This window comes from Thunnus albacares, chromosome 14 (genome assembly GCF_914725855.1).
Source record: "Thunnus albacares chromosome 14, fThuAlb1.1, whole genome shotgun sequence".
NCBI lineage: Eukaryota > Metazoa > Chordata > Actinopteri > Scombriformes > Scombridae > Thunnus > Thunnus albacares.
Window position 1 is genome coordinate 30,443,539 of NC_058119.1, and position 18,716 is coordinate 30,462,254.

At 39.7% G+C, this 18,716-nt stretch overlaps 1 protein-coding gene across 7 annotated transcripts in view; it reads right to left on the bottom strand.

The window, feature by feature from the left end:
• LOC122996608 (LIM domain-binding protein 3-like) overlaps positions 1-10,642 on the bottom strand; it is a 93,495-nt gene extending 82,853 nt beyond the window's left edge. For 4 of the 7 annotated variants that reach the window (XM_044372176.1, XM_044372174.1, XM_044372171.1 and 1 more), the window contains exons 1-3: positions 10,527-10,642; positions 10,191-10,283; positions 1,607-1,811 (exon numbers count right to left, since the gene is read on the bottom strand). In XM_044372176.1, the coding sequence (XP_044228111.1) occupies positions 1,607-1,702 (96 nt within the window). In that variant the 5' untranslated portion in view covers positions 1,703-1,811; positions 10,191-10,283; positions 10,527-10,642. The remainder of the gene's footprint in view (positions 1-1,606; positions 1,812-10,190; positions 10,284-10,526) is intronic. The other 3 variants (XM_044372178.1, XM_044372177.1, XM_044372175.1) reach the window with 2 other exon arrangements.
• Positions 10,643-18,716: the final 8,074 nt, after the last annotated feature.

The window sequence follows — 18,716 nt, forward strand, 5'->3', positions numbered from 1 at the left end:
CGAGAGGAACGAGAGGAACGAGAGGAACGAGGGGCAATATGCAGCCTGTAAAACTGTCTGCAAAAAAATGCTCAAATTATCTAATTCAGCTTCTTAAATGTGAATATTTTCTGGTTTCTTTAGTCTCTATGACAGTAAACTGAAGATCTTTGAGTTGTGGACAAAACAAGACATTTGAGGACGTCATGATGGACTTTAGGAAACATTGATCAACATTTTCCTGTGTGTCTCAGTGAGCAGATCTGCAGATGGCAGCTGTAAGCTGAGACAAATCCTGTAAACAGTGACGAGCTTTTGATACAGCGAAGCGAGCAGAGAATAAAATCCTCCTGTACTTTTCAGACATTAAAGTAAAGCTGTTCAGAATGAGCCTCTATTCTTATATCACCTACAAGCCAGCCAGCAGTGAGAAGGTCAAAGGTCAGGGATCACAGCATCCTGACAACAGATGCAACAAATTCTCCTGTGAGCCCAGAAGGACGACACACACACACACACACACACACACACACACACAGAGAGAGAGAGAGAAGCAGAGCGAAGCAGAGAGTTTTCTGTCTCTGGTCTATTCAGAGAGCCACGGCTGTGAAACCAACACCAGCTCCAGTTTTAGGCCTCCGGCTCTGCTTTCGGCCTCCCTGACAAATCCTGGCAGCCGCCACGCCCTCCACAGGGCAACCTAGGTCCACCAGGGGCCACCAGGGGCCACCAGGGGCTACCAGGGGCCACCAGGGGCCCCGGATCTCACCCTGACAGGCTTCACATGTGTTTCTGAATCATCCACCGAATCACAGTTCATGTCCACAAACGTTCTCACATCACCGAAACCAACAATCAATAAGAAACAGGAAGCTTTAAAGGAGCATACTGCTGGGTTTTTTTTCCAAGTCTACTGTCTCTTTAAATATCGTTGCAAGCAGCCATATTTTTCCATTCATTTCAGTAAACTCAGAAAAGCAGCTTGCAGGAGTCAAATATATTTGCTTGCATTGAAGTTACATCATTCATTTAATTGATCTCATTAAAATGTGACCATAAAAAAATACATTTACCCTAAATTCTCACTGTATGGAAGCAAATAGAAACCAACAGCTGCCTTCACTGCAAAAATCTGCTTCTGATCAAGTCATTTACATCTAACTGAGTCCTTAAAATCTCCATTTCTTTTAGAATTAAGGTACAAATATTTCAATTTGTGATTTTTTGATAGGGGATAGTAGTAGAGAGATGACAGGAAATGAGGTGTTGGACAGAGACCAAACTCAAACCTGTTGTTCTTTTTTGTTTCAGGTCACTCATTTCTAGGAAATTCTTCAATGAATTTATTGAAATATTCCTACTGCACTGGCAGATTTCTTGCATTTGGATTTTTAGGATGTTTTTTGCATTGTTGAGGACATAAAAAATCACTTCAGAACGTCTAGAATATGATGTTATACTTTAGAAAGTGGTCACTAAAGATGTAAGATTGACAGAAACACCAGTTAGCTCCTCTGCAGCAGTTTTAGAAGAGACTTCCACCAAACTGAGGCCAAACACAGAACATCCAGAAGAAGAAAAGTAGTCTAAATGAATGAAAAGAAGGTGTTTTTCAGCAGTTTCTTACCCTGGAGATGGTCAGTGGCATGTTGAAGTCTTTCCCCCCCTGCAGCCTGAAGCCCCAGGGTCCGGGGCCGGGCAGCGACACGGTGTAGGCGCTCATTCTTCCAGGCAAGAAAAGTTCCTCCGAAACGGACGATTTAAACCAAATTCAGTAAAAACCCCACACAGCAGCTGGAGGGACGGGAGGGAGGGCCAGCGGCGAGTAGCCTCTAAAAAAAAAAAAGAAGACAGAGAAGAAGAAACGGGCGTCAAAAAAAAAAAAAACAGGTGAAAGAAGAAGCAGGAAAAACAAACCTGGAAAAAAAAAGTGTGAAATGCTTGAAAGAAGAAGAAGAAGAAGAAGCTGAGAGAGGAAAAAGGAGAGGACTCGCCTGCTCAGATGGGCTGAAGTGACAGCCTAAGAATAGCCAGAGATAGCACTGTGGCATTGTGGGGGGGGGGGTGGCGAGGTGAGGTGGGGTGAGGCAGGGTAGGGGTGGAGGGGGGGGCCTGAAAGGAAAGGAGGGGGGGTGGACTTATATGGCGTGAAAGGGGACACCCGGTATGCCAGGCTCGCTGTGATTCACCGGAGCTAATATAGACCCAGCAGATTCTTCTAGACCCCCCCTCCCTTCCCTCCCCTATCTGTCCTCCCCCTCGCCATCATCCCGGCACGCCCAGGGTCTCCCTCGCACCCAATCAGGGGCGATGCCAAGAAACGTCTCATTATCTTTGTGGTGATAAAGCTGAAACTGAAAGGGCACGAGCTAAGTGGCTCCGATAGCAGAAAGGTCAGCAGCAGACTGGTTATTACGCGGGTTCAACGCCCCCCCCCACACATACACACACACACATTACTGCTGAAGTTCCCTACAGCAAGGCATCCGACTACAAACTGCATCTGTCTGGTAGCCAAACTGTGTGTTTCAATAAACCATAATATTTATTATCTAGTCTGTTCTTCTAGAAAAACAACGCAACAGGTCGTAATGTCAGTCGCCAAAAAAACAAGCTATGGTTAGTTTGAGTGACATCTGTCGTCGTAGTAACTGTGGTTTAGGGTTAGGGGTTAGGGTTAGGGGTTAGGGTTAGGGGTTAGGGTTGGGGGGTTAGGGGTTAGTGATGGGTTAGGGTTGGGGGTTAGGGGTTAGGGTTAGGGGTTAGGGTTATGGGTTAGTGATGGGTTAGGGTTATGGGTTAGGGTTAGGGTTGGGGGTTAGTGATGGGTTAGGGTTGGGGGTTAGGGGTTAGGGTTATGGGTTAGGGTTGGGGGTTAGGGGTTAGTGATGGGTTAGGGTTGGGGGTTAGGGTTATGGGTTATGGTTGGGGGTTAGGGGTTAGTGATGGGTTAGGGTTGGGGGTTAGGGTTATGGGTTAGGGTTAGGGTTGGGGGTTAGGGGTTAGTGATGGGTTAGGGTTGGGGTTAGGGGTTAGGGTTAGGGTTGGGGGTTAGGGGTTAGTGATGGGTTAGGGGTTAGTGATGGGTTAGGGGTTAGTGATGGGTTAGGGTTGGGGTTAGGGGTTAGGGGTTAGGGTTAGGGGTTAGTGATGGGTTAGGGTTAGGGTTGGGGGTTAGGGGTTAGTGATGGGTTAGGGTTGGGGTTAGGGGTTAGGGGTTAGGGTTAGGGTTGGGGGTTAGGGGTTAGTGATGGGTTAGGGGTTAGTGATGGGTTAGGGTTGGGGTTAGGGGTTAGGGGTTAGGGTTAGGGGTTAGTGATGGGTTAGGGTTAGGGTTAGGGGTTAGTGATGGGTTAGGGTTGGGGGTTAGGGGTTAGGGTTAGGGGTTAGTGATGGGTTAGGGTTATGGGTTAGGGTTAGGGTTAGTGATGGGTTAGGGTTAGGGTTAGGGGTTAGTGATGGGTTAGGGTTATGGGTTAGGGGTTAGGGGTTAGGGTTAGGGTTAGTGATGGGTTAGGGTTATGGGTTAGGGGTTAGGGTTAGGGTTAGTGATGGGTTAGGGTTAGGGTTAGTGATGGGTTAGGGTTGGGGGTTAGGGTTAGTGATGGGTTAGGGTTATGGGTTAGGGTTAGGGTTGGGGGTTAGGGTTAGGGTTAGTGATGGGTTAGGGTTATGGGTTAGGGGTTAGGGTTAGGGTTAGTGATGGGTTAGGGTTATGGGTTAGGGGTTAGGGTTAGGGTTAGTGATGGGTTAGGGGTTAGGGTTAGGGGTTAGTGATGGGTTAGGGTTATGGGTTAGGGGTTAGGGTTAGGGGTTAGTGATGGGTTAGGGGTTAGGGTTAGGGGTTAGTGATGGGTTAGGGTTATGGGTTAGGGGTTAGGGTTAGGGGTTAGTGATGGGTTAGGGGTTAGGGTTAGGGGTTAGTGATGGGTTAGGGTTATGGGTTAGGGGTTAGGGTTAGGGTTAGTGATGGGTTAGGGTTAGGGTTAGGGGTTAGTGATGGGTTAGGGTTATGGGTTAGGGGTTAGGGGTTAGGGTTAGGGTTAGTGATGGGTTAGGGTTATGGGTTAGGGGTTAGGGTTAGGGTTAGTGATGGGTTAGGGTTAGGGTTAGTGATGGGTTAGGGTTGGGGGTTAGGGTTAGGGTTAGTGATGGGTTAGGGTTATGGGTTAGGGGTTAGGGTTAGGGTTAGTGATGGGTTAGGGTTAGGGTTAGTGATGGGTTAGGGTTGGGGGTTAGGGGTTAGGGTTAGGGTTAGTGATGGGTTAGGGGTTATGGGTTATGAGTTTCCAACTGCAAGTTAAAAAGCGTAACTACGATCGTCTCCTAACCTTTAACCCTGTGGTTGCTATTGTAGCCATGACGACGAAGGTGCCCTTTTTAATGTTCTGGAAAATTCCTTATAACAGCTTTATCCTTGATTTGAACTCATGAAGTCCCTAAGTGACATCTACTGAACATCCTGGTGCAGTCATGTGACCATGTGTGGATCTGTGTACCCATGACATCACTTCCAAAATGGCGGTGTGCCTGGTCAACCCATTTAACAATTCTGATGCTTTAATAAGATGTCCTGTATTACATTTAACCTGTTCTTGAACAAATTGATATAAGACAAGTTAGGGAAATAATATAATATGACATATATGTTACATTACAGATCTTTGATACTGAAGGTAGAATTCTAAAATAAAAATTCAGATATGTGTTCCTTGTGGTCCATTTGGTCTGTTTTATATTCCCCATAATTTTCCTTTAAGGAGAAATGGGTTCTTATGGGTTAAGATGTCTCATGGTGCGTTTCCAGCCACACCTTTTTATTCACATTTTCAATTTCCACATGTGTGGAAATGCCAGAAATTCAAAGTATTGCAGAAATGTTTTCACCCTGAGGTGTAAAAGTTGTTGCGTGGATAAAAAAGCAAATGTTTGGTTCAGATGGAAACCTGACTGGAGAGAGACTTTGTTGATCCTCTGACTTTAATCTAGAGCCACCAGAAGATTTACTGAAATATCTTGACAGTTATTGGATGGATTGCCTTGATGTTCAGTACAGATATTCATGTTTCCCAGAGGATGAATCTTAATGACTTTGTTGATCCTCTGATCCTTCGAAATATCTCAACATCTACAACAAACAGAAATGTCATATTTCCATCATATGTTCCTCATGGTTTTCCATCGTTTTAATGACATCATCTCATTGTGTCCTCTTCTTCTAGCCATGACGATGAAGGTGCCCTAACTTTAAGGAAGTAGTAACTTTAACCCATCACATGTTTCTTTAATCATTTGAACCCAAACCTAACTAATTTAAACCTCACCAGACCGGTGTGTTTCTGGACAACAACAGAGGATAATAAGATATATCAGGCTTTGATACACACATAATACTTGTTAGTAGATCAGTTCATTGTTAATTTGGATCTGAAGAAATAAAGAAAATATCACCAGAGTCAAGCTTTAAATTTCCTGAATAAAAACAGTTTTAAAAGTGATGACAGCAGTCAGAACATTAACAGCTTCTGTCTGTGCAGTAACAGATGTATGTCAGAGTAATGGTCTTTTATATTGGCAGGTGTTAACAACAGGTGGAAGCTTCCCTGACACACACACACACACACACACACACACACACACACACACACACACACTCACACACACACACTCACACACACACACTGCTGCTGAGTTGTCAGCATGTGTGAGGTTTCATGTACTGACCACACAAATGTTTCTTCTATTCGACTACACAGCCTATAAACCTTCTTGTAACTGGGGGTTTAATAGTAATCGTCCTTTGTTTTGTTTTGTTTTGTTGTTTTCTACAGTTTATCTGAACAGATATTTAGAAGATACTGAATGTAAAATACACCTACACTTAGTTTTCTATATTAATATTCTGTCTATTTTTTTTAAAAAAACAGCTTTGATTGGAAATCGTTGTTTCAGGGAGTTTTTTAGCAAACAGTTGACTCAGTTTAACATAAAAACAACTAAACTCAATAGAAAGGTTGTACAGTAATCCAATTACATTTTATAGCACTCTGAGTATAATACCTGAGGTTCAGCAATATCTTACTTTGGGGAATATAAACATGTTTCTTCTTCAACAGCTTTTTCTTTTATTTTAACAAAAGAAACCAAAAGTTCTCAAATCTTAAATTGTGTCTTAAAACAAGAACTTAATAAAATTGTGACTAAAATTGGCAAAAAAAATCTGACTAAAGATCGAGACAACATGATGATGAATCGAACGACAGTAGAGTTCAAACTATTAGAAAATTAATCTGAAACTATTTTGGTAATTGATCTGTTGTTTAAGTCATTTATGGAGCATTAAAATAAAGAAAATATGTCTCAAACATTCTCTGGGCCCAGATTTTTCTGCTTTTCTTTGTCTTATGTGATAATAAACTGAATAAATTCAAAACGAGACATTTGAAGACATCACTATGTTCTGTAGGAAACACATATAACATATGTGACATGTGTAACGTGTCTGCATCTCGTCAGCGGTGAGGCCGGACGGGGCTGACAGGCTGATCTCAGAGCAGCCTGATCTTCTCAGCCTGTTATATCACCGGCTAAGTTTAGACGCCTTTGTCACAGGGAGGAATCTGAAGAGAGAGCGACGTCCCATGATGCAACAGGCTAGTAGGCAGCTGGTTTGAATGTTTTTAAAGGATCAGTGTTTAGGATTTAGTGGCATCTAGTGGTGAGATTGTAGACTGCAACCAACTGAATATTCATCCTCTTCTTGTGTGTGTAGGAGAATCTCGCGAAACTCATGAAAAAAAAACATGGAAATCCCTCTTTAGAGTCAGTGTTTGGTTTGTCCGCTCTGGGCTACTGTAGAAACATGGCGGCCTCCGTGGAAGACGATCTGCTCCCTCTGTAGATATAAAGGCTCATTCTAAGGTAACGAAAACACGATTCTTATTCTTATGGGATTATACACTAATTAAAACATACTTATAATTAAAGCTGACCTCGCACTCTGGCATGAGACTTTGACCTACAAATCTTGAATTTACATGTGTTTTCTATCTTTTATTGTTTTTGAGATATTAGAGTGTGAGTTTTAAAGTCTTTTCTTGCTCCTCCTGTGATTTTATAATGAGTGTGTATTGCGGAATGTTTCACAGCACTGAGGGAGTGACATCACCAGGAGCAGTTGGAGAGGAGGATTTTAGAGTACGCTTCTTGTGAAATATCCTCATAAAGCCCATGACTTTGGCCAAATCTTACATTAAAAATTATATTTTAGTGGGAAATTTCGTTGCAAATCCATTGATACAGGTTTGAAAGTGGTCAGACTTATAGTTTAGACGCCAGAAGCTTCTGTTTGACACAAAGTTCATGCCCATAAATTGCCTCCCCATTGGTTTACATTGTAAGGGTGATGTGGCACTGCAACTTTCAGGGCTTATAAAATCCAAACCGTTCAAGTTATTACAAAGTTTTAACAACTTTTTTTCAGCACAGTGTCATAAGTCATGTATTAAAGTTTGAAGTCGATACCATTAACGCCCTCGGAGGAGATGGCGTTTGTTCGGGGGCCAAAATTGGGGCAAAGTCTTATTTTGAAAGGCTAATTGTGGACTTCCTGTTGGATTTAGGTCAGGGGTGTCAGTGTATGATTTGCAGGTCTTGATGAGATGAATAATTGAGTTTTGGTTTGATCTCTCTACGACATTCCTACGGGCTGTGGCGGCCATTTTAGTTACATAGGTGGCGCTAGAGAGCATATTTTTTTATAATGATCATGTCTGCTGAGGATTGATGGGTTTAAATAAAAATAACAGAAAACCACATAAATCGGAATATGTCCTTTTTATGCATTTAATTGCACAGATGGCAGATGTTTGTTATTCTGCACAAATGACAAATAAAGTTGAACTTGTCTCCATAATTACCGGCTTCATGATCACATTCCTGCTCTGACCTCTGGCACCACACTCAGGACAAACTTTACATTTTTAGCTCCACTACTGATCAGATTTTACTCATTTTGTTGGTGTGATGCACCCTGCAGCCTCCAGGGGAAGGGAGGGTGGGGGGGGGGCTGGTGGGGATTTAGACCGAGTTCACGACATTTTGGAGCTTCAAGTTTAGAAAACAAACTGTCTCAACTCGCTGTCGCTATGTGAGCCGCTGCTCGCTGCCCTTCATAGAGACCAGTGAGTCGAGACAAAACCATTCACAGCTACATGAGCTGAGTGTGTGTGTGTGTGTGTGTGTGCTTGTTTTTGTTACCTCACTGGGACCTTTTCTGGTATAAACACCAACCTTATTGGGACCAGTAGTCCTCATGGGGACCAAAGCCCGGTCCTAATGAAGCAAAACATCATTTCTGAGGTGCTTTATAAGGTTAGGGGTAAGGTGTGAGTTGAGGTTATGTTACACTCTCTACAGTCTCAGAGAGTCACTCTAGACAATCCAACACACACACACACTTGTGAACAGTTTGTCATTTTAAACAGCTTAATTGAGCTGCCTTGTTAAGTTAAAGGTCAGCTCAGTAAATAATACAGACACACTGTCCAATACACACAAACTGGACGAGTGTGTGTGTTTTCATCACGTTATGGAGACGAGAATCCGCCGACTACGAGGTTATTTCAGGGTTTGAACTTGTGTTTTTGTTAACGGTTTAAAACAACAACAAGCTCACAACGACATGGAGACACACCATGTGAACGAAGGCTCGCCTCTGTCCGCTGCTGTTGTTTGAATATCAGCAGATAAACTGATTCTCCAGTCGGTGCCGTTAAACTGTTGCAGAAGAAGAAGAAGAAGAAACAATGAGACGACGTCATTAAAAGAGTCGAAGCTCAAACGATGATGGAAATATGACGTTTCTGTTAGTTTCATGTATCGATGTGAGGAAGGTTACAGCCTCCTCATCATCGCTCCACACAGATCTGATGTTTTCAGCTCTTCAGCGACGTTTAAGTCACATGATTTATTCACTCAGTCTGTTCACATTTTTATCCACACAGCTGCTGTTAGACATGAAACACTGACACACTATTCTGAGATTTTTTGAATTTTCTGTGTTTCTACTCAAGTTTTTTTAATTGCAGATTGAAAATGCGAATAACATCAGTTTCCTCCACACACATGTGTGTATTAGTGGTTTGCTGATGTAGTTTTATAAAGTACGTTTCATGGTGATTGATTAAAGATCCCCTCCACACATGTTTCAAGACGTATATAAATACTCTGCTTTCAATAATAATTTGTCTGATGTGTTTTTTCCACCAGCAAAGTTCTTTAAAACCAACATTATCATTCATGTGGAGTCGTGTTTCTGTCCACCTGGTGAATGTGAGTCCAATATTCACTCTCTTTTAGCTTCTGTTTTAACTCTCTACCAACTCCTGAGGGAAATATCTGGCTCTTTAGCTGCTAAATGCTCCACTATGTTCACCAGCTAGTCTACAGCTAACTGTGTCTGTTTGGTACTGAGCAGGTAGTGTACAGTGGCTTTTTACAGCTCTTTCTCTCTGAAAACTACGCTATGAGACGCTGAGAGTGAACCAGAACAGTAAAGTTGCAGCCGGACAGATAAACAATGAGCTGAAACTCACTATAAAGCTCCGTAAAGCCGAGAGGAGCTGCAGAGTCTCTGTAGGTTCATCACTACGAGTCACGACCGACACATTACACACTGACAGATCAGACTGTGGAGGAGAGAAATATATATAATAGAGGCTTTAAAGCGACGTCTCCTCTTTCCCCTTCATTACAGAATCTATAAATATGCAAATACTGTTGAGTCGATTAATTGATTAGTTGATGGACAGAAAAGCAATTATTTACACAAAAATGGCAGAAATGTTCCAGCTTCCCAAATATGAATATTTTCTGGTTTTCATTCTCCTCCGTGATCATAAACTGATTATTTTTGACTTTGAAGAGTAACAGACAACCAACCACACAAATAAATGAATTAATTGGGAAAATAATCAGTAGACTAATCGATAATAATAATAATCATTAGTTGCAGCTCTGCAGTAAATGTTGTAATAAGCAGTTAGTCGGTCTAAATGTATGAAAACATGTTTACATTTCAGATTCAGTTGTTCGATTAAAACAACAAAACTTCATAATAATAAAAACTAACCTGTCTGTTTACTCTGCGCTCCTGCATGTTCAGATATAAACACGTTACCTGTGATACATCAATAAAAACGTGTGTTCACCTTTTATCTCAGGTGACCTGCAGTCAGACACCGCCCACCTGCTCCTGCTCCGCCCTGCGGGGCCGCTCCGTGCGCCGAACTCAGCGTACCCCCCTGAAAATCAAACAAACCGAACATGTGAAGCCTGAAATCTGTGAATCATGTCAGGCCTGAAAACTGGAAGCAGCAGCAGCAGCAGCTCCGGCGGGCTGTGAGCCGGCGGGGCGGTGAGCCGGCGGGGCGGTGCCACTTGTTGCCGGCCGGTGAGGATGATGATGGTGAAGATGAAGGGATTAAACAGGAGAGAGCAGAGGCACGCGGGCAGAAACAGGTGGAAACAGTGTGAAAGAGGAATACCTGCCGCTGCTGCTTCTCTCCGGTGGCCCCGCAGCTCCGGGAAACGTCACACACCGACCGGGACAACCTGCAGTCCGGGATCCGGGGATCCTGCTCCGGTCCCCGGCACGGGCGGAGGGAGGAGGAGGAGGAGGGGGGAGGAGGGAGGAGGAGGAGGGAGGTGGAGGGGTGTTAACGGTGGATTTTCATTAGCAGGATTTTTATTTAAAGAGGCAGCAGCCTGAGAGAACAGACCAAGTTCCCTCAAGTCCTGAAAGATGAAACTTTCTTCTCATCTTGTGCGAAGAAGATAATTTATTATAAACTCAGATTGTTACACAATGAAACTCTTGCTGCTCTTGCACTTAAAAGAAGAAAAAAAAGCCATTAATTAACAAGTTATTAACATTTATACCTGCAGACTTTACTTATTTTCATTAAACACTTATATAACAGGAAGCAGGAAGAAGTACTCAGATCCTTTACTACAGTAAAAGTACATAAGTATTATGAGCTTGATGTAGTTAAAGTATTGCAGTAAAAGTACATAAGTATTATGAGCTTGATGTAGTTAAAGTATTGCAGTAAAAGTAGTGGTTTGGTCCCTCTGACTGATATATTATTATATATGACATCATTAGATTATTAATAGTGAAGCATCAGTGTTAGAGCAGCATGTTACTGTTGTAGCTGCTGGAGGTGGAGCTAGTTTACACTACTTTATATACAGTTAGCTAGTTTAGTCCAGTGGTTCCCAACCTAGGGGTCGGGCCCCTCCAAAGGGTCAGCAGATAAATCTGAGGGGTGGTGAGATGATTAATGGGAGAGGAAAGAAGAAAAAACAAAGTTCTGATACACAAATCTGTTTTCAGTTTTTGGACTTTTTCTCTAATCTTTGATTTTTGCTGAAATATTGGATCATTTGAACATTTATTGAAATGAAAGCATGTGAGAAGTTTAGAGGGAAAAATCACTATTTGGTGGAGCTGTTAACAACTCATAGACATGTGAAATGTGACCCCGACTACACACTGCTTTTTGTAAGACGTCAAAAGCCAAAAAGGTTGGAAACCACTGGTTTCATCTTTAACAATGTGTTGTATTTTAAAAGCTTGTTATATTATCCATTGTGTCAAATCTTCATCTGAAAAGTAACTAAAGCTGTCAAATAAATGTAGTGGAGTAGAAAGTACAATATTTCCCTCTGACATGTATAAAGTAGCATCACATGGAAATACTCAAGTAAAGTACAAGTACCTCTAAACTGTAGTTAACTACAGTACTTGAGTAAATGTATTTAGTTACTTTCCACCTCTGTTATTCAGGGACACAAACATAAAGCCTCCTGTGTGAACGCAGCTTTATAATACAAACATTCAGTTTGCTATTTTATCTTTTTGTCTTGTAGTTTCATCCAGAGGAAGATGAGGTAACGAGTTCTTTGGTTGTTAATAGTAAATAATTGCTGAATAGTCACAGTCACTGATGAGTCATCAGACCTGCAGTTATTATTGATTATGAGTCATTAATAAAGGATTAAATGTTTCACACATATAAATATGTAGTAAATTATCAGTATCAGTCTGACACACTGATGCATTCAGTAAGTTCTCTGTTCTTTCACTTAAAATTCATGAAATATAATTAATATTTTTTATTCCCACAAAAGGATCACAGGATCCACAAAACTTTTATGAGCATTTTGATTTCTCATTATCATAAAAAAAAACGTTCCTGTTTTGACGTAATCCTTTTCACAGTTTAACAAGATATTTAAGATTTGTTATAATGACACATTTTCATGTTATTATTTCACCAAATTATTCCAGTTTTACAAGAAACTTTTATTGTTATATAACAAAAACTTTCTCTTTATTAGTTTTAATAATTAATTTATCTCTCGTCATTTTTTAAGCACAAAAAGCCAAAAATTCTCTGTTAGCAGCTTCTCACATGTGAATATTTGCTGGTTTCCAGTTTTCCATGATAGTGATAGAACATCTGAATATGTTCACTTGGGCTTCAGGAGATATTGATCAACACTTTATACACTGATCAATCAATCGATTATTAAAGACAATAACAGGATCTGTCCTTCAGTTTGATTAAACACAACTTTACAACTAATGAGCTCAATAGAAACTAAAACTATGAAAATCTTCAGACAGTCAGACTGACTTCACTGATGATCATTTATTACTAATCAGAGATTGATAAGATTATGCAGATAATCCAGCCTCGTCAGTAGTTTCAGTTAATTATACGACAGCTGGGAGACTAAATGATTAAAGGACGAGTTCACAGTTTATCAAGTGTCTCTTAAACCAACAGTCAGGAGCCCAAATGAACATTAAAGCTGTTTTTCTTGCTGTAATCATTCCTCCTGTTCATACTGACCATTAGAAGATCCCTTCATAATGACCTTACAATGGAAGTGATGGAGGACAAAATCCACAGTCCTCCTTCTGTGCAAAAATGTATTTCAAAGTTTATCTGAAGCTAATATGAAGCTTCAGCGTCCAAATGAGTCAAATCAAGTAGATATCTTTCAACGTTACAGTCTTTTTAGTGCCAAAGTTCCTCTTTTTGTTACTATACTTCCACCTGCAGCTCAACAGGGAAACACTGTCCGAGGAAACACAAAGAGGGAATTTGATGCTAAAAAGACTGTAAATGTGTCAGATATCCACTTGATATGACTAACTCAGACTGATGAAGCTGAATAGAAGCTTCACACAGACTTTTAAATGACTGTGTGGACACACTGTGGATTTTTATCCTCCATCACTTCCATTGAAAACACATTTGAAGGATCTTTTAATATCCAGTATGAACAGGAGGAATGATTACAGACACCTGACTGCTGGTTTAAGACACACTGGAAATATTGTGAACTGTCCTTTAATAAATTAAAGCTGATGTGACAGAATTTCTCTCTCTGTCTCTGCAGTGATGAAAGCACAAATACAGGCGTTCCACACTGAATATGGTGAATAATAGATATTTATTTAGAAAAATAAATAAAAGCAACACTGAAGTAAACAGGAGTTTTACAATAAATCATCTCTTCCCATTTTCAAACATCAGTCTTTTAGAACAGAAACTTTAATACACAAGAACCTGTCAAACATCTGCATTTATATTCATTATAATTACTGTATATTCAACACTGGTGTTCAGTGTGCAGAGATTTACTGCATTAAACATGAGCCGCATTATACGTTCAGTCATCAGACGTTAGAAGGAATGATTAGGAAACGAGTGAGGTTTGTCTGCAGGCCTCAGACAGAAAGATTTAACAGCTTGAAGACCTGGGAGTGAATATAACAACATCTAAAACTCCAAGTACTGAACCAAAGCTGCCAAAGTGGTGTTGGTTTGGTAATATTACTGTTTAACAGCTAAAACATTAGTTAGTCTGGAGTTAGGTCAGGTAATGGTTTAGTTTACCTCCTCTGAACCACTTAGCTCCAAGGCTAACCAATCTGATATTGAATCTTTTATCAGAGAAATGCACAAAGATTTCAGTTCAATCTAAAACAATTTGTCAACATCAGTGACTGGTTGAGTTTAGCAAATAAAAAGTGTTGATTCAAGTCATCTAACAGTTTAGCCACTAAAACTGTTTGCTCCAGATTAGCTCACGGTTCAGTTTAGAGGCTAACAACATTATTGTTCAGCTGCTAAATTATCTTGACAAGGATTATCTGATGCTAAAATGTGTTTCAGTTTACATTTAACAGTAAACTGTTAAAGGTAAACAGTTGGGTTCAGGTTTGTTAAGAGCCCAGTTGAGCTGCTAAAACATTTTAAGATTAGCTAACAATTAGTTACACGTGGCTAATGCTTCAGCCGTTTAGCTAATGGTTTAATTTAGCTGCTAAATTATCTTGATGAGGATTATCTGATGCTAAAATGTGTTTCCTTTTAGCTAAAGGTCAGGTTAAGTTGGGTTCAGGTTTGTTAAGAGCCCAGTTGAGCTGCTAAAACATTTTAAGATTAGCTAACAATTAGTTTTATGTGGCTAATGCTTCAGCTGTTTAGCTAATGGTTTAATTTAGCTGCTAAATTATCTTGTCATTCAGGTTGAGTATTTATTAACACATTAACGTGAGCTAACGACTCAGTTTAGCGGTTATACAGTTTATTTTGACCTGTTACATTTGTGAAAAGTTTAGCCAACTGTTCAGTTTTTATGCTAATCAGGTTTTGTTTGTTGACTTGGATGAACTGATGAAAACTTCCTCCCATGAGTTGACATATTATCTCTGTGTTCTTTTATAGAAACATTCTGGGAATACATAAGTTCACACAGACCAACAGGTCAGATTGGCTCAACAGCTGCGTTACAATCAACAATTATGTCCCTTTTCACCCCCCGTACAAACACCAACAACATCACGGTCACATTCCACAACACTGCCCTTCAGCAAGATACACACTTTGAATATAAGTAAGAAACGGAAAGAAAAACACAAACAAAGAGAAAAAATACAAAGTGAACACTGATCACTAGTACGCAGGGAAACTTTAAAAACATTTAAAACATCTGGTTTCTTGTTTTAAAAAGTGCTTTTGCAGGCCTCAGGCTTTCAGGACTCACTGAGATGAGGAGAAACTTTTACATTTTGGAAAAATCCTATTAATATTCATCTTATTCAGATGTTATCCATGATGGTCCAAGACGTGTTTAGCCTCGCTTAGCACAAAGACCGGAAGCAAAACAGGAATAAATATAGGGTGAATTAGAGTAAAGTGGGACCTGTTTTGCAACTGGCACTTCAGTAATATATTTCACACCCAAAGTGTTATCTGATCATATCAGAAAAGATGAAAACAGATATCACACTCAGATACTGATACTGATGCGGGACAGTTCAGGCTGAAAACTGAGACGCTGAAAAGTCTAAATCATCTTAATTCATACGATAAAACCTTCTCTGGTCAATATTTACAATGTTTTCTTGTTACAAATCGTATAGTAATATAATAGTATTAATATTGGTAATAATACATTTATAATCTGCCTAGATATAACAAAACATTTCACCAATTTAAGAACGTTTTCCAAAGCTAGACAATGAAAACAAAACATGTTTTTACCATATTATAGTGTATTTTGATGCATGAATATATCATTCATTACAATCTGATAACTGGCAACATTGCTTCAATGCATCACATGTGTGAAGTCATGTGACTTCAGTTACACACCAGGTTTAGTTCTGTTTGTTAATTTGTTAGAAGAGACAGATGCATGTCAGCGTAGATGTCCCACAATACGCTAATTCACTCTACTTCAACTGATGACGAGAGGATTTCTCAAAATATTGCATAGTTCCTTTAAGAATCTTATCTCAGACGGATTTATTGGTGGAAGGAGATAAAGAATGAAGTGTTGTCATCTAACCAGTAATTCCTTCATGTTTGAGGCCACGCTGGCTGTGGGTTTGAAGATGTTTTACCAGTTATTTAAAAAAAAAAAATAATAAAATGGACACATTTCAGTAGGAACTGATTATTAAAAATGGTGTTTGTCTTCTTCTGTTCAATATTTCTCCAACCAGACAACCTGGTGGAGATGACTGCCTTAATATTTTGTTCTGATTGCTTAAAGATTCCCTCCACACATGTTTTAAGACATAAAAATGCTCCACCTTGAATAATAATTTGTGTCCTTAAACAGCTGCTGGATGTCTTTCAGTGACAGACTCAAGAATCTCAGGCAAGAATTCTGTGAAATGTGGAACTTTAATATAGAAATTATAAATGGAATTATATTGAAGGGATCTTTAATTGTGGTTTTCAAAAATCTGTTAAAATGTTAATATACATTTATGAATATTCATGAAAGTTAAAACGTCATACTTTGGAGGCAGGTCTGGCTTTACAAGTCGTACATGTTGATATCATCATTTCTAAAAAAAAAAATGTTTTTTCTGATCACATTAGAATCACAATTTGTCAAAACTTTATGGAGGCAGCAGGTTGATTAACAAGCTTGTCTCTTTTTTCTACGCAGGCTACAGAAAACTCCATCAAAGATGTTTAAAATGAGGACAAAGTGATGTGTTTGATGTTGCTAATGTGAAGCTACACTGTATGAGCAGCTTTGACACTGTGGGGAAATATACACAGTGGGTGCGCTAGTTGTGATTGGTGCTTTTTTTTTAACCTGTAACCCTACAAAATAAGTAACGTTAGAGTGAAACGTCCTGGATATAATGGTGGTGTAAAGCTGACAGTCGAGCACATAAACACATAGTTTAATCCACTTTTTACACTTTTAGCTCTGAAGAGGATAAAAAACAAGAAACCACCATCCAAGCTCTTTATAAACTGAGCATCACTCTTGCTTGCCTAGTTACAGTTGCTAAGCTATAATTGGACAATCACTATGCGAGGGACGGGCTTAACGATCGGTCAATCAGAAGGCCTTTGGTTTTCAAATTAAATGAGTAATTACACAACAAATCCTCATAATAAACAACAATATAGGTTGAAAATTCAGCTGGCAAAAAACAACCAATAGTTACGTTTACGCCATCTAGTGGCCGTAGTAAGAACGACCTCTAGAATGACCCGTTGGACCGTAATACGCTGCTTTCACTTAACATCACTGTTAAACAGTAATGATGCTGTGGTTAAGGTCTGGTTACGTTTAGGGAAAGATCACAGTTTGGGTCACTTGAAAAGTGGTTTATCTTCCCAAAAGTTACAACCTTCGTCATCAAGGCAAAAGTAAACACCACAACGTTTTTTTTAAAAAATGTCTTGAATCGTAGTTGGAAACATGACAGTCATGAACTCTAACTAACCATCTATCAACCCAACCCGCCTCCTCTTAACAAGGCAAAATCATCTCATCATGTCACCTTATACTGACGTCATCTGAACTGCAGGTCATAATTACTACGACCACTAGATGGTGTAAACGTAACTACAGGTCGTTTGAGACCTATACTGTGTTTTTTTTTTTTTTGTGAGGTTTATATGGCATCTCAGTCCTTTAGTTTACTCACATAAGCAGAAAAACTTTCCACCTGTCACGTCACTCTGCACAGGACTGAGCCGGAAAAACACAAAATAAACAAATCAAAAGCAACAGACGACAAGAACACAAACAGAAAACCACACAGTTTGTAGAAAAATCACGTAGTGCGGCAAGAAAATTAAAGTCCATCTCAACACTGACAGTCATCTCATGTTAATACTTTACTTTTTCCTGAAACAGTAAATAAATTTCTGCAAAAGGGCTCAGAGGAACTCACCTGAAGAGACAAATACAACACTTTTAAAAACCTGTTTGAAACGATCTGAGTCAGGGACGAGGAGTCAGGAGCAGGAAAACTGTTTTCTTTGGGTAAAAACTTAAACGTACTTGTTTGGCTTCACTACTATAAAAGACTCATATTACAGTCTTCTGATTGAATGTTAAAGGGATTATACACACACACACACACACACACACACACACACACAGGTGCCTGGTTATTTTCTTAGACTTTGTACTGTAATGTATCTTTACACAGAGATCTGCTCACTCAGAATAACTACCTGTGCAGGTGTGCAAGGTCTTTCATATTAAAAAAAATACTAGAAGTAAAGATTTAAAGGTAAAATACCAAAATCCAATCAATCACAGCATTATTAAAGGGCAACTTAACACTGAAAACACTTTCTGGAGTTTATAATATATGAGTGTACATATAATTTACCCTCAGTGGTCCCAGTTTTGTTTACAACAGAAATCATTTGGTTATTTGCCGTCATCATTGTTCAGACAAATTTGAAACAAGTTTGGTATTTGTGGGCTGAAGTTTGAGTCCTTCCTTTTTTTTTTTTTAGACCACATTTGTTTTCATTGTTAACTATCACTGGATCACTTTGATACTGAAGAAAACTTAACAAATGTGATGATTCTCAGGCAGCTTCTGCAGTTATACATCACAGTTTGAAAACCTTTGCTCTAGACAGAAAAAAAAAAAAAGCAAACAAGTAAACATTAATTTTGACTCCGATCTGGGCCACATTCCCCTTGTCATGACATTTAAAAACAGGAATAATCAGTGCTGTGAGTTCGGTTTTATTTTTCCCAGGCGCTCACTGTTTCTGGTGAAGAACTGACGTTACATATAAAACATTTAGAGACGTAATTTGACGTGAAACCTGTTTCACCGCCAGCAGACAGAACTGAAGTGTAAAACTGTG